General features: G+C 40.6%; 1 protein-coding gene across 11 annotated transcripts in view; it reads left to right on the plus strand.

Moving 5' to 3' along the window:
- ANK3 (ankyrin 3) overlaps window positions 1-16,445 on the plus strand; it is a 293,933-nt gene that overhangs the window by 174,655 nt on the left and 102,833 nt on the right. For all 11 annotated transcript variants that reach the window (XM_088168802.1, XM_088168803.1, XM_014882314.2 and 8 more), the window contains exons 9-13: window positions 6,380-6,478; window positions 10,986-11,183; window positions 12,933-13,031; window positions 14,694-14,792; window positions 16,059-16,157. In XM_088168802.1, coding sequence (XP_088024928.1) covers window positions 6,380-6,478; window positions 10,986-11,183; window positions 12,933-13,031; window positions 14,694-14,792; window positions 16,059-16,157 — 594 coding nt within the window. The remainder of the gene's footprint in view (window positions 1-6,379; window positions 6,479-10,985; window positions 11,184-12,932; window positions 13,032-14,693; window positions 14,793-16,058; window positions 16,158-16,445) is intronic.

Raw genomic sequence — 16,445 nt, forward strand, 5'->3', positions numbered from 1 at the left:
CAGGTTTTTGTTTGGTTACTGTAGTCTCTGAGATTTCCTGCAGTGCTTGTTAGGCACATTCCTATTTTTTTTTCTCTGTCGAATTCAGAAACTGGGTCAATTTATTTTGTCATCTCTTCATTCTCTCCACATGTTCTTCCTTATTGCTTCCATTTTACCTTTAGAAGCTGATGATTTATTTCTAAAATGTTTCAGTTTTTTCTAGTTGGACAGCATGGAAGAGATGACTTTTCATGGGTAATGTGGACAGTGGGTATAGTTTCTGGTCTGAAATTCCAGCTTCTTCTGTGCCACATAAGGGTACCAGGCTGAGAGGTGTGATTCCACCTTGTGGTGGGAAGGGTCACCAGTTGGTGGTGTAACAGATGTGCATTTGGTCAGAGCAGGGAGAAAGGGACTTGGTGGGGGATTAGTTGCTTCCATCTGGAAGCATTTGTATGGCCCACTGCAATCCAAATCATTAGGGACCAGTACTTTAAATAGTGGGAGTCAAGTTAGTTTTTTTTAGTTAGGAAAATTCATGCTCTGCTTCATTTCCTATATCACAAGCTCCAGGGTCAGACACTGGAATAATTTATGTAACTAAAAATACAGGAAACAGGATCTAGGAAGAGGGCAGAAGCTCCTGAGTCTGGCACAGCTTCCCAGTGAGGCAAAAGGCAGTGATGACTGTGGTTCACAACGCAGTGGTTTGTTTTTTTTGGCTCCCCTCAGAAAACACCCCAGATGGCCGTTTGGGGAAACAGTTTCCCCAAACACGCATCCTCTCCAGAAGTCAGAAGGGATTTGCATAACTTTTCCTGCTCGTTCTGTACGTGTGTCACTCAAGGTTGCAGTCGCTGGCATTACCAGAGGCACGGCTTCCTGGCAGTCAGGGAGGAGTGGAAGTTGTGCTCCCGGCGGCACTGACTCATCCTGGCAGCCTTTGGGGCTGTGCCAGGGGCGGGCGCCCGGAGCCTCACACAACTGCGTGATGGACAAAGGGAACAGCACCAGCAGGGCTCGGAAATCAGTGCCAAAAGCAAGAGAAGGCTGGGAAGAATGTGGTGCTGGGTGATAAAAGGGCGTTGTTTCAGGAGAACCTGCCTGGTTCTCATATTCAATTGCAAAGATTAATTCCTCTGAGCTGGCATAACACATGTTCCTGCTAAATCTCTCCTGTTGTTCCAGCCTGACCCAATGTTGTTTTCCAAGGCTGAACAATTGAGATACATCAACTTTGCAGATACTACTTTTTTTTTTAACACTATTTTTCTTTTCAGTGTCCCAGATATAGAATGGCCTTTCAGAAATACAGGATGACAAAGACTCTGGTCATATCCTTTACAACAGCATCACCACTGCTGAATGCATTGAAAGGCACAGAGCAGCTGAGGCTGTCTTTTCTGATACATGTTATCAGCTGGATGCCCAGGCAGAGCCCAGCCTTGTGTGTTCTGTGAAGGGCAGGTGCTGAATGCACACACAGCTTGATAACAGGTGGGATTTGCATGTGAAAATAAGTGAGTCTCCTAGTACCATATTTATAAATGTGAGACCTCTCTCTTTTCTCTTTTTTTTTTTTTGAGAGATAAACAGAATTTTTGTATGTGAGGGATAAGCAGATTTTTTTTTTCTGTTAGGATAGTTTTTTGTCTTAGACATTATGCTATGATCTAATTCAAAGATTGATTATGGAAGACAAAATACCTCCTTAGGTAAAAGGTAAATGGCAGAGGTTCTGTATGAAAAGACCAAAAAAAGTCTTGAAATTGTTGGTTTCTATTGCTCAAGGAGAGAAAATCTTGGGCCTTTGTTTCTCCTGTTTCATGTCTTTATTTCACCTTTAAATGAGAATGCAGAACATACTGTTTTGTGTTGTTGACCAAACACTAACAGCCAGGATTTGCTACTCTGACTCTTAGATGGGACAGATTTAGCCATTCAGCTGGCATTTTGTGGTCTGTTGCTGCAATCCATTCTCTGTATGGGATACTGGAATACTCTCCACATAATTCTTATTTTTGTTGTTCACAAAAAGAATAATTTTATAGATAAATTAACAAAAAACCTTTCCCCTGTAATAAGTAAGTTGAGGTAATGATTTCTTTCTCTTAGTCATTTACATGAGCATTTGCATTTGCTGCTGACAGATGGTCCAGGAAACTGTAGTGCTGCACAAAAGGGCTAAATCCATATCCTGTTTAAATTATTGTAAAAGTAATCCAGGAGCTCCCACTTTCTCTGGATTCATTAGGACTGGGATTTGATGAGCATGATTATACTCTTACACACCTGCACACTGTAGCTGGGAGTTGAGACACACATCCCAAAAATTATGTTAGAACTTTTGAGACATGCCTTTTTTGTCTGTTTTAGTTCATGCTATGTTGCATTGTTTATTTTAACCAGCTGTTCATCTTCCCTCTGTTTTCTTTTTTGTGCATGTGGTGTCCAGCAACTAGTATTTGAGGCTGGGTACTGAATTCTTAAGGGGACCCCTCTAGAACTATGTACTGCCAGGGCAGCTTCAACCATTCTGATTTTTAGCTAAGATTCTGGGCAAAGGCCTGTTAATACGTCATGTAACATGTTTACTGAATGTTGCCCTAATTATGTTTTTCCTGTCTTCCAGAAAAGACTTTAAAAGTAAAATTCAATTAGAGAGGTTGATTAAATTAGCTGGATTTGCTTTGGCTGTCTAATACTCTATATGCCAAAGTGAATTTGTGTCTGAGGCAGGCAGCAAGCAAGTTTTAGCCTGGATTAACAATAACTGTTTATAATCTCCATTCTCTTGATTTTGCAGCTAAATAACTCATATCTGCAGCACTCATATCTGCATGAACACATGTGGGATACACTCTTTGAAGATGTATCAGATCATGCATAAGCTGCTCCAGAAAAACCATATGCATTAAGATATGAAATAACTACAATAGCACTGCCTTGGCACTTTGAGTGTGCTTTGCATGTGCAGGGAGAGCAAACCTTGTTTGTTGCCCTACTGCCCAGAAGGGGCAATAGTGCCAATGGAGTGAAGAATTCAGGAGACCTGGAGCATGGAGGTGCTGTAGGATAGAGCCCTGCTAGGCTGAGTGTGTGCATGGAGAGTCACTCAGCATCGCTGGGCAGATAAACCCTGGAGGCAGCAGTAATTGCTCCCCTGGGAATGTGTGCTGTTACCTCTGGCTCAGGGGACAGGAGTTCCTGGTGCTCCTGCCAAGTCTGTGGACAGGCTCCAGGAGCTGGCTCGAACTCTGACAAGCTTTTGCTGAATATTTGCATCACGTTTAAGTTTTTACTGGGTATTGTGTTTGGTTTTATCGCTCTTAGACTTGGTTGGGTTACAAGCTTGGGTTACAAGCTGATGCTCACTGATGTGAGAGCTGTGGTACTGAGGCTACTGTGGCTTTGGGAGACAACCCAGAGGATGCCGTGATGCAAGGGGAATACTGGGTGAGCATTGACAAGGAAGGGGTAGCTGGGGGAGTACAGGAAGGCTTCTCTGTGCTGACCCCATGCTGCTCAGGGGTCCCTTAAATCCATGCATGGTGGTGAGGAAACACACTGCAGCAGGAAGGCTCAGTCTCAGGACAGGTTTGACTCCAGTGTAACAAGAGCTACACGGGTAGCTGAGTGTCAACAGGGACCAGAAACAATGTTTAGGTCTTTTTAGTGTGTGTGTGTGTGTGTGTGTGTGTTTGTTGAAAATAAAAGCTAAAGCAGGCAGCAGCCCCAGAAATGGGTGTGCAATGCTAATGAGAAGCTTGTGCCTAATCATAACTCCTCCTATTGTCCTCTTGGCTTTGCTGAAGCTGCTCGCAGGCTCTCTGGAGGGATAGATAATGCAGATGATATGATTTATCATGTCAGTGCATACTTACAGAGTCCTTAATCTGCAGATTATTGTCATAATCGTTTGTAATGGTTTTTCTGAGCCATTGCAGACTATCATATTAAGGCAAGTTTGCTTCCTAATACATGTAGTATGCTTCACATTGTATAGTCTATGTGAACAGTAAATAAGCAACGAGAAAATCTCCTGACAAAGTCAGTGAAGTCTTGCTGAGCTCAGAGCAGTCTGTTTTAATCTCAGAATCTCTTTTTAAAAAAGAAGTCTTTGTGATCTGCATTTCAGATTGCCTCTGCACATTTCTTTACCAGCTCTAAGTGTCATGTAGCAATTTAACTAAACCAGTGAATAGCGTCTTTTGAAACTAAAAAAAAAAAAAAAAAAGAAAAAAATCTGTGCAGCTGAATTATTTGTCTTGGAGTGTATTTGCTCTTTACAGTGGGAGACCTAATATCCTGTGAATAGCTATAGATCAGCTGTCCTGACAAGTACCCGTGTGCATTGTCATGTTGTGTCACACGTGATGCACCTGGTGGCAGTGATTGGTGTGTGGCCCAGAATGAGGTCAAGCTGGCCAAGCATGACTGCCTGCTCCTCCAAGCCACATAAACCTCGTCAGCCAGAAATACCCATAGAGGGGTGGGGCGCTATGCTCTGGAAGCACTGGAAGAGTCTAGACTGGTACCAGAAGATGATCAAATGTGTCTCATTCTCTGTGAGCGTGGTATGTACTAACCATGGCATGTTGGTGAAATGACTTAGGGATGTATTACGTGTGGAAAATCGTCTCTAAGTTTGGTGCCTGATCTCCTTGAGTGTCTATCTTTGATGTACCTGCAGAATGTGATAATTATAGGAAGTAAAAAGTGAACAATCTAATGTACACGATCATCTTCAGCTCTTGCCTACAGGTCTGTATTTACCTGGCCTTGCTGAGTTTGATTTTCCTTCCCATACAAGTTTTCCTTTTTTTGTAGGTGATATTTTCATATCAAATGTTTGTGTTTGCTCAGTATATTATATGCCCTCACCTATGGAAACTAGAAGAAATAGGCATTACCTATTTTAAACACTTGTGAAGCTATAGCAAAACATTTGCAACTCAGCTGAAAAATGCATCAGCTGAAACCCACATCATTTGCAGGTTTTGGTATCTTTTCTCTTTGTCTTTACTTAAGTGTTTTGAGCAATACATCTTGAATTTGTGTGCTATCATTTTAACAAGATGCACTTCCCAGTGTTTTATGGGCTGAAATAGCAGGAAGGAGCAGAAATTACAATAGAATTCGTTTGAGAGGGTCAATAAGAACATTGTGGGCCAAGCTGTATTCATCTTGTGGGAACAAATGATTCCCTGAGTTAAGGGAATTAAGTCTGAACCAAAATATTTTCTTCATCTATGTCAAAAATATATGCCTTACTTTAAATGCAAGAACATGCACAATGAGAACCATGCAAGTTTTAAATGAGAGTAGCAGGAAAAGTTTGTCATGACAATTCCTTGTTATCTTTCATAAGTTAACTAGGAGCAGGCAACAATGTAGAAGCAGGAGAATATTAGGCTCTCTGAACCACCTCCTCCCTCTCCCTGGCTGCCCTCTACACTTTGCAGGGCTTAACCTGATATTCCAGTAGAGTGTGGTTTAGGAATTACCAAGGAAGACTATTATAATTGCACGTAAAAAGTGTGACTAAGGAGGTACCTTAATATACCTGTTACCATGCAGAAATGGTGGGGGAGTGCATGTGTGTGAAGAGAGTGTGTGAGAAGGAATTTTAGGTAATCCCTTATATTAAAATGATGTGACATATGTATTCTAGACAATAGAACATATGTGTTTTAAGAATGGAAGACATCAGAGAAAAGCCTCTTCCTTTGTGACTCGTAAATGGAAAACTAAACTTTCTGCAAACGATGACATCATTATTTGCAACAAGCAATAGGATGTTGACTGTTACTAAACTAACTATTCTAAAAGAGTTATAGACAGTATGCTTTGACTCTAGGCCAGTCATTTAGCTGGAGGTCACAAAAGCACAGTCTGCAGGAGACAGAAATGAATCCAACATACTTCCATCACCTGGGATTAAGATGGTTTTTTCTTGTCTGCTGTACACTTGTCAAAATCAGTGTAATAAAAGAGTCTGAGGAGGATTTTTTATTATTATTATTTTTTTCCTCTCAGACTAACTGACTATCCACTGACTTTGATGCATACTGACAAATGAGAGACCCAGTTTTCTCCAAGGCATGCAGGCAAAAAGTACCTGAAGTGCAATCTCATATTTTTCTTGCATGTGCAATGAGGGCCTGGAAAAAAGCCCATTGCATGAACACCAGTGTGATATGACTTTTCACATGTTCAGAAAATCAGAGCCAGAATGTGCTCTGTTGGCTTGAATAAACAGGTGCAAGTGTTCCTTTGCAGAAAAGCAGCACCTTGCAGGAATTAATGAGACTCCAAGGACATCACAGGTCCCCACGAAAGTGTGCAAGATTTTAGAGTGTCAGACACTAATCAGTTGTAACTCTGTATCCCACAGGATGGGCTGACCCCCCTCCACTGTGGAGCAAGAAGTGGCCATGAACAGGTTGTAGAAATGCTGCTGGATCGTGGTGCCCCTATTCTTTCCAAAACCAAGGTAACTGATACTCTTTCCCGGTGGGATAATCCTTGTACATGTTTTTCTTTTTCCTAAGGTAATTCTGTATGTCTCATATGTTTAAGGGTTTGGCAATAACTTTCCTATTTCTTAGTTATTTAAAGTAACTGTGTGGGAGCTCTCCAAAGTGAATGCCGTATGTAGAGCATGTCTGCATATGTAAAATGTGTTCAATCGAGATACACAAGAGAAGATTTCTGTGCCATCCAAAAGGGCTTGTGTTCTAACCCTATCCTTGGAATTTCAGTAGCTGAAGATCTCTGTGTCTATCCTGGGATAAATACACGGTGATTACAATAAATCTTCAGCTTGAACCAATTTACCCTAAGGCTAGAGAAGAGATAAAAATAGAGCAATGTCCCTTTGCAGAGACAGCTCGTATTTCCTAAGGGCTTATCCTGATTATCAGTTTCTCCACTTTCTGTCTCTCTACAGTTTATCATGCGAAATTCTTCCTGATAATTTCAAATCACCTGTGCCAAGGTGCACAGATTGCTTTAGACCCAAGGGCTGGCATTAAAGGAAGCGCTTGCCAGAACTCTTCTGGCGGTGGTCTCTGCTGTGCTGTTACTGCTGATTTCAAATCTCAGAGCAGCAGCCTGCTTTTCACCACTGCAATCCATGACTTCCCCATTCAGGGATGACATTTGGGCTGTGCAGTTTGTTGAGGTTCTTTCCAAAGATAACCTTCCACTACACGGTGCTTTTTTTTTTCCTTAGTCTGTAACCAGTGTGTTCCAGCAACATTTCTGTTCCGTTATTATTTCTTTTCTCTCTCTGTCATCCTGTCCTATTCTGTCTCAGTACCCTTCTATATTCTGCTTTTCTCCTCCCTCCTTTTTGTCCCCTTTACTGGAGTATATTTAGCATTTGTTTGGGGAGGTTGGCACCAGCTTTCCTCTGCTCAGTGAGTCACTGGCAAGAGCTGTCATGGGTAATCTGACAGACAGTTTTCACCCATCCTCTGTATGTGGAATTTCCATGGACTCCCACAGCCCTAGCTTGCAAACTGCTTGAGTGGGGGAGAATCACAAGGGGCTGTCTAGGAAGCCCTTGCGCCACATCTGCCACTCTTGGAGCCTGGAGCTCATACTCCAGGGAGAAAGGCTCTTCCACCCTCTTGGATAGCTCTTTTTACTACTTAAAGGAAAAAAAAAATCCCCAAACCACTACCAAAACAAAACCACAAAACCCCCCAACCGAACAAAAAACCCCACGACAACAGACCAAACCAAAGAACACCCACATAAACATACACCCTATTTCTTTCATTTCCACAATTGTAAATGGAAACCTCTGCTAAGGAACTGCTTTTCTTTGTTGCGTGGATGTTGTATTTTTAGGTGTTACCCCAAAACTTAAGCTGCTGTTCAAGGACTGTGGGTTTTGAAGTAGTTGCTCTTCCTGAGTAGCCTCACACAGCCTGGCCCAGAGTTCACTAGACAAAATGAGGCAGATTACATGGGATAGTGGGTTTGAAATTGCCTAAGGCTGAGAGACAGACTGGATGTTGATCTGCAAGAGGCTTATATAAACAACCTTTGCAAAATAAGAGCCTCCTCTGGGAGAGGGAAAGCTGTTCCGTGTTAAAAAGTGAACAGAATAAAGTGCAGAACTTCCTGCATTTCCCTCTGATGTGTTAATTTTACCATTTTCAGAAGGTAAGCTAATAAGTAGCTGTACCTCTGAATGGCATAAATTAATTCGTTAATTTGTCACTAAAGTGCAGTACTGTCCTTTACAAAAATCAGTGGCTCCGTTCTCTTCAAATTAAGTCATATATTATTGGAAATAGGACACATCTTTGAAAGAATTTGAACTTCACAAAGTTTCCTCATGTTATATAAAACTCTTTCAGAATAATAACCAGACTGCAGTTTGATAGCTGTTTCCTACTAGAGATGATTTAGTGTAATGCTGACCCTTTTCTGCACTGAAAGAACCTTAGATTTATTTTCAGGTAAGGCAGTGACCTAATGGATTATATGGGGGTTTCTACAGGCAAAATGAAAAGGGAATTCTAGTCCTGAACATGCCAATGATTTTCGGTGTAAGAAATGACATCTCTGTCAATAAATATCCATCTTTTTTTAATTACTGGTTTTCCAGACTTCTTTGGCTCTTTCTCTTTTTCTTTTTTTTTTCTTGCCCTAGAGTTAATGGCACTTTCCCAGATTAAAGCTCATTGACACAGCTACAAAATAAGCTTGGTGATTTTATGTTTACCCAGTCAGACACAGTTCATACTTTGTTTCATCTCTATGGTCCTATTTTGTTTTGAGGTTTTTTTTATTTGGTTGTTTTAAGGTATGGTGTGACCTTACGGTCCTTAATGATCAATATCTCTGATTAATCTTGAACTTACCCTTTTAATATTTACTTGGAAATCTTTAAAAAAACAGTAATGTAAGAGTATTTATAAAGTGGCTCCATCCTAAAGTACTAAATTACTTCTCAGGCTCATTGTTGGGTTGTCTCTCACAAGACGTATGTGGGCCTGGAGAACACTCTTACATGTAATATTTTTATTTTGAATGTGGCATTGAAATATTAACTGACTTTCGTAAGGTTACAGAGTATCATGAACTGTATCAGAATTAAGCCTGGTTTAGTGTATAACAAAAGATAATTTTCCAATTTTTTTTGTCTTCGTCAACTTCTTTAGCATCCAGTCTTGTCTCTTGCCTTTCTGCGTGAGGTCCGGCTAGCTGCTTTACTTCTCTTGTCCATGACAAATTTTTATCAAGTATTTTGCTGATTTTTCAAGTTGGCTCTGTTTCTTCCTTTCTTTTCCATCCATGTCAGTCTTTTTGGTACAAGTCTCTCCTTAAGGGAGTCCCATATTCCCAATCTCTTACTGCATTAGTAAGCATGGTTTATTGGCTGTTATTGTGAAGAATTACACTTTTCACCCAAAGGATCTTTCTTATAAAAATGGAAAAGGATGGTATTTAAAGTTTCCTTATATTTTACTCTCACCTAAAAAGCATCATCAGTTATAAACTGTTATCAGGAGGACTTGGTGACCAAGGGAAATTAATCTTTTTTGTTCTACTGTAAACTACACTAGAAGACAGTGAAAATATTTAAAATGCCCTGCTAGTATCAAGCTTCCATGCAGATAATTGCTGTAGTAGCCTTTGGGAATGGGAGAGAGGCTTATCCAAGCCAACATAAATCACAACTGAGATGCCAATGAGATAATCTTACTTGAAAGATACTACTGTGTCCAAGAATATGTGTCTCAGCACTGCAAGTAAACTGCTCTCCAGTTCTGACAGGATGCGCCTGTTTGCTTTCACCATGCTGCTTCTATCTCGACTTAAAATACTGTTTCACTGCGTATTTCCACCTTTCTTTGGGCTGGCTGTTATCGCATGCCGCAGGAAGGGTGAGGTCTGTTTCAGAGCCCGAGATCTCGGCTGGCTTTGCCTCCCTTCTTTGCCTTTGCTGGCTGCGGTCACACGAGGGCACTGCGTCTGTGAGCAGAGATTTGTGTTTCACGATGCAGACACAGAGTACTGGCAGTCACCTACAGCTTATAAACTATTGTGTGCTGCTGCAAAAATAGCTTCTGCACTCAAAACTAATTTTGGCATTAGAAGAATCGAGTAAAGAAAACCCTACAGCTGGAAGAAGGAGCTATGTACAACTGCTAACAAAGCCTCTTTCATTCTGGCATATATTTTTAATCTTTCATCGTGAAATAATGTCAGTCCTTTCGATTTCTGAGAATTTTCTCTAATAGTTTTACTCTGGAAATATAATATATTTTGGCAGCTTTTTCACTAATTTGAACACTGCAAAAAACAATTCACTGCTACATGAGTCTCTCTCAGCTGTTTCCCTGGTGGAACAGCTTTACCACTGCTTCTGGTAGGCAACAGCATGGAAGTTTTAATCAGAGATTTTTATCCCAGTTGAAACTTTCAGTGTTTTACCAATGTGGACTGTGAAGAGTGGTCTCCAGAGTTGGGTAATGTGGTTTAAGCCTGTGTACAACCCAAATTCAGGAATACACGAATGGAGAGATAAAGGAAGGCTGTGGTGTTCACTGAGTGATGCTCTGACCTATGCTGTCATGCCTGGTTATACAGGCCATGTTTAGAGTGATGAGTGTAATTCAGCTTTAAAAACCAGCAAATTCCCTGGCTGGAGTGTTAAGTCACAAAGTGCTGTTCCTCATGTAACTCATGTAAATTGAGCAGCTTATCTGAGCCATACCGGCAGAAAGAAGCTACATTTAGATCATCACTGGTATGTTATGACAGTTTTTCAATGTGGGGCTGCCTAAAAACTCTAACCAAACAAGCTCCAAAATCTGGAGTCAGAAACTCCATCCTTACACTGAACATGTTAAGTTTATTTTGGGTGCTCTCTGAGCTTGTAAAATTCGTTGTGCAACACACACTCCCAAGAACAACACAGAGGAGTCTCCTTTGTCTGAGCATCCTCTAACCCATCTGTGCGGGGTCTCTGTTGGCAGAATGGTTTGTCTCCATTGCACATGGCAACACAAGGGGATCATCTGAACTGTGTTCAGCTCCTGATTCAGCACAACGTGCCTGTAGATGATGTCACCAATGACTACCTGACTGCATTGCATGTTGCTGCTCACTGTGGCCACTACAAAGTCGCCAAGGTTCTCTTGGACAAGAAAGCTAATCCTAATGCCAAAGCACTGGTGAGTACAGCAGGACACTGTTCATAGTTAAACATTCCTGCAAAGTTGTGCTGAGACTTATTGAGAGTTATTTTCTGCCTGCTGATGGCTGACAGAGAGGATGTGCTGTTATTGCCCCAGCCCAAGAGCAAATGCTCGAAGTTCAGAGTGTTAATAATGTATCCTGCAATCAGAGAAGACCTTTGCTTGCAGACAGTCAGTGGTGCTTTATGAATTTCTAGTGTAACTAGAGCGTTTTTGCTTCCTGGTAGCTTTTTATGATTATGAATAGATGAAACAGCTGCAGACATAACTGCTGTAGTTTTTGGTATGGAGAGAATCCTTATTTTCCAAGTGTTTGTACAGAGAAAATAATCAGTGACTTTTGAAACTGAGGGAATTTTTATAAGTTCTCAGTGATGTGAAACAGTAAAAGATAGGAATGAGTTACATAAAGAGTATTTATGGTATTCTATGTCAATGGAGTCATATGCCTTTCTGCTTTAGAAACAACTTCAGCAGCAAAAGACATTAGTGCAGTTAAACTGCATACAAACAGAATACATTAATGCCTTTTGTTCAAATTGCAATTGCAATCCATTCTATTTAAAATGTCTCTTTGATTTGTTCTTCAAAAACTGTTCCAAACAAATTTACATTCTGACATGAATTGGGCTGATTGGTTTCACAGCCTAATGCTAACTCATTCAACTCCTGAAATGTTATGTGAGCTCCTGAAACCCTCCCAAGCCAGGTGGGATTGACTCTCTTGAAGACAGCACAGGCTCCACAGATTTCCTTCTCTCAGCCCCTGTGCTTTTTGTGTATGATCAACCTGTATTCAGGTGTCTGTGGTCAAGCTATGAATATGCATATGCATATATGAAACACACCTGAGCTTGCCCTGGACATTGTCCACTGCCAAAGAGAGGGGTGAGAGCTGCTACACTGGAACAATGACATGGACCTCACATCATGAAAACATACGATATTCTTTACTATATGGCAGGTAAAAAAAATATAATTTTGATCAGATGTGAGAGACCAGCTCTGCCAGTTGTTTTCAGAATGTTCTGCAGAGGCTCTTTTGTACCAAGCAGCATCAGCATTCAGTGTTCTTATGTTACTGTACCAGACATGGGTGCTCTGGACAGTCTATTTTCCTGATTTACTTTTTTCTGTGGTATCATCTCACACTAAATAAGATGGTAGTTCTAATATTCATTCCATTGCACACATCTTTTTTGAAGGAAGGGGTGAAATACTTGTAGTTGCAGTAAGCTGGCAGGTAATGAATGGAAAAAACCCCCAAAACAAAAAAGTAGTAAAAATAGCTTAGAAGATGTAAATTCCAGAGCCCATAATAGGTAAAGTGCTTTTTTTACCAGCGGTTCTGAGAGGCTGAAGGAAAATCAACCACAAAAACTCATCCCAAATTCCCTAAAAACTCCAGCAGAAAACCCTAGCCAGTTAAAAGTTAATATGGTAAGCAAAAGAGAAGGGTTTGCTAGTTCTGCGTGAATTTAGATTTTTTAAAATAAATTAATTGTTGGAGTGCGCAATGTATTTCATAATTAAAACTGGATATATTAAATAGATCTTTATCTTCTTACAAATTTTTACTTTATATTACATGAAAAATGTAGTAATGCCAAAATAAATTTGGGAGTTGTTCCTCTAAAACGGAAAGATCTTCTATGTGAATTCCATAATCAGTTCTATTTTTTAATGACATGAGGCATCAAAAAGTGCATTTTTTCTCATTTCCAGAATGGTTTCACACCTCTTCACATTGCCTGCAAGAAGAACAGAATAAAAGTAATGGAACTCCTTCTAAAGCACGGTGCATCAATTCAAGCTGTAACTGAGGTAAGAAATGGTCTTTCCATGCTTGTCTTTGCTTTTCCTACAAAATTCATTGTAACTGTACTGATTAATATTTCAATATTTCTGAAAGAGCATGGACCAATTAAGTCAGCAATTATTGTCAATTAGATATTATAATAAAACTGAACAATAAATTTAGTTGCCCTAATGAATCATAAACAACTGATATATATTGGGATTACAGTGAGAATGACAAGTGAAATATAACAAAATAAAACCTTTCTAAACCATTTCTGCCAATTTTTTTTGTCTGTAATTTAATGTACTGAGGATGAAATTTGCTCTCTTAGAGACATGGAGGTGAAGACTGTGCTTCACTCAAGTCCTGTTTTAAAAGGTGGTTTAATTCAGGCCTTGTTTTGGCTTTCCACAAAGAAGTTATATTCTCCCACCATCAGGGGACATCACAAATCAGATAGACAGAAATCAATATGCTGTCACTTCAGTCAGCATGAGATAGTCTGTGCCCAGTTCTTGGAACAATTCTGAGATTAATTAAGTACCTATGGGAATTTTAATCTCCGTATGTATATTGTGCCAAGTTAGGAGAGGAGGAAAGATCACATATATATGAATGTGTGACCACTGTGCAATGTTAGAAAATGACAGGGAATTCCATGGATTAAACAAGGTGCAATGGGGAATAGTTCATCTCCACAAAACAGAGTTTGATTTAATGTCTGTGGGGTTGTTCTAACAGTTCAGCAGCAAACCAGTCAGATCCTTCCTGGCTTGCTTGAGGGAGAAGAGTCTGCCCTGGCTACTGTTCATGTAGCTCCAGACCAGCATTTAAAAACTTTTAAGAGCATTTACTAAATTGTTTGAAACAGGTAAAAGAATTAACACACTCAGCCAGTTATTCTGCTTTCCTACTCATGTTTGCTGTTCTGCATGAGAAAGAAAGATAAGCATTTTCCATTCTTCAGCCCTCTGGGACTTGTACGTATCTGTGGGGAAGCTGCCTAAGTCATGGGGATTTCCAGAGATCCACTGAGCTTTCTCCTTTTCTTGGTAGCAAAACCAAGCCAACCCTTCTGAAGCCTCTGGCTGACTGTTGGTACAGCTCTGCAGAAGCAGCTGTGAAGAGGCTTTAGGGTGATTCTAGGTGGGGAAATATTAGCTACTGATCGGATTTTTAAAGCAAAATCCTTGAGGTCATGCCCTGCTGAATGACTGCTCCCTTTTTTCCTCTCTCCATCTCTTTCTCTCCAGTTGGGCTTTCATATCCTGTGTATGGGCAGTGGTGCAGATTCATGATGTTGATCTTTTTTGCATAAGCTGAATGTTTCAGAAATCCTTGCCTTTGTACCAGGAATGCTTCTATCTTTTTTTTTTCCTGTTTCAAGATGCTATTTAGCAAAAACCTAATCTTATCGTGCTTAGCTATGGTTGATTTTGTTGATGAAGAACTACTGAATTCCTAGGCCATTTATGTGTTTGCTCATGAGCCACACTCATAGGAGTTCCCAATTCTGTGTGCCCTTTCATTTAAGCACATCTATGTAGTTTTAAGAAGATAAAGCCCTCTCAGAAGAGCAAGCAGCTGAGTTTATTTGCTTTAGAAAAATTTATGTTTTCCTCATGGCATTCTAGTAAAGGGATATAGAAGTAGGTATTTAAATTGGACTCTGGTCTGTTTTTCAGTCGGGCCTAACTCCAATCCATGTTGCTGCCTTCATGGGACATGTAAATATTGTATCACAGCTAATGCATCATGGAGCATCCCCCAACACTACCAATGTGGTGAGTCACAGGTTTCCTTTCAGCACAGCAAGACTGGGATAATAATGTGTGATAATACCTGAGAGCAGTACTGGGATCAAGTGCCTAATTCTGCTGTCCACCATCCACCTCCATAGCACCTGTGGCTTGTGCTGGAGTCATGGGAAAGTGCAGCCTGCTGACTCCTACTTGGGAGATGCTTGGCAGGTTGAGGAGATTTCCAGAGGGGCTGACCCTAAACAGGCTCTAATCTCTTGATTTTCTGAAGTAAAGAATGAGAACGTGCTGTAGCTTCTCAGATGTAGTTTTTGAGATCTGTGCTTGACTGTTGAGCATTCTTTTTCCAAGACCCGGGGGGCCTACCATTTAAGGAAAATTCAACAGATTGCAGCAGATTGTGGGGACATATTGCCTGTGTCCATCCAGCCATCCGAGCTCACTCTTCTGCTGGCTGTGTGCTGAGTGCCCCAAGGCTCCTGGGGCATGTGTAAAAACTGAACTTGTTCTTACATGGGTATTTGAAAGCTGGGAAGTGGCAGAGAAGCAGAAGCTTGTTGATTCTCTTTAACAGTTTGGCATTCTTTTCGCTTTCCATGCACAGGTACAGCTAGAAGACAGTATTTTGTAAAAGTCTTCACCTGCTAATTTTATTAAATTACATAAATATGCAACACCTGTTGTTAATTAGCAGGTATTTGTACCTAAAGACATATTGATACCCAAAAAATGTAGAAACTACTTTCCCTCCTGAATTGTTTTGATTTCCTTGGATTTGTCTTTCATTAAGTCCATGAAGCTTTAGATGAATGCACTCAGTCATGATTTTTTTTTCCTTCTCGTTCAACTGCATGAGTGCTTGTCAGATAACAGATGCTAGTAGAGGCATAAGACATTACAGAAGGAAAGCCAAATATGTGTGTGCCTGAATATACAAAATTTGAAATACATTTTTTACTAAATTCAGCTCTATTTAAAAGGACAACATTTCTAACATTGCTAATGAAATGCTAGTAATATAAAAATTGTCTCTGTCTCTTTTCAGCAAAAAATAATGACAAAGGCACTATTGAGTTGGGAAACTGACCCTGCAATAAGTTGCTTTGCAGCACACAGTGACAGGTCAAATATTGATTTAATCTTATATCTTACAGACAACTACAGCAGGGTTTTCTAGTGGAGATCATTCTGAACTGGGTCACTGGTATTTCTGTGTTTATGAAACATGATGGTGTTTGTTCTTCCTGCAGTGTGTTTTTAATTCTGTTCTGTTTTTGCTGCTGCATGCAGAGAGGAGAGACAGCGCTGCACATGGCATCCAGGGCTGGCCAGACAGAGGTCGTCCGACACCTGGTACAGAACGGAGCCCAGGTGGAGGCAAAAGCCAAGGTGAGGAGATGGCCCAGGTGTAACCTACCTGGATGATCTGTGCTGGACAAAGCAAGGACTCGCATTTATCTTGTGTGTGTCCTTCAGGATGAGGAAGAGGTGAAGCCAAGCCCACTGATACTATGTTGTGTACCCTCTTACTGTAGCCATGAGTGATCGATCTCTCAGAGACAGGGCAGATGTCTGGTTGATACCATCCCACTTTTTAATATAAGTTATCATGTGTTTGAAGAGTTTTGTTTTGAAGTGGGACTTAAGGAGGGAGAGGAGCTCCTCAAATATGCTTTT

This window comes from Sturnus vulgaris, chromosome 8 (genome assembly GCF_052056855.1).
Source record: "Sturnus vulgaris isolate bStuVul1 chromosome 8, bStuVul1.hap1, whole genome shotgun sequence".
Taxonomy (NCBI): Eukaryota; Metazoa; Chordata; class Aves; order Passeriformes; family Sturnidae; genus Sturnus; species Sturnus vulgaris.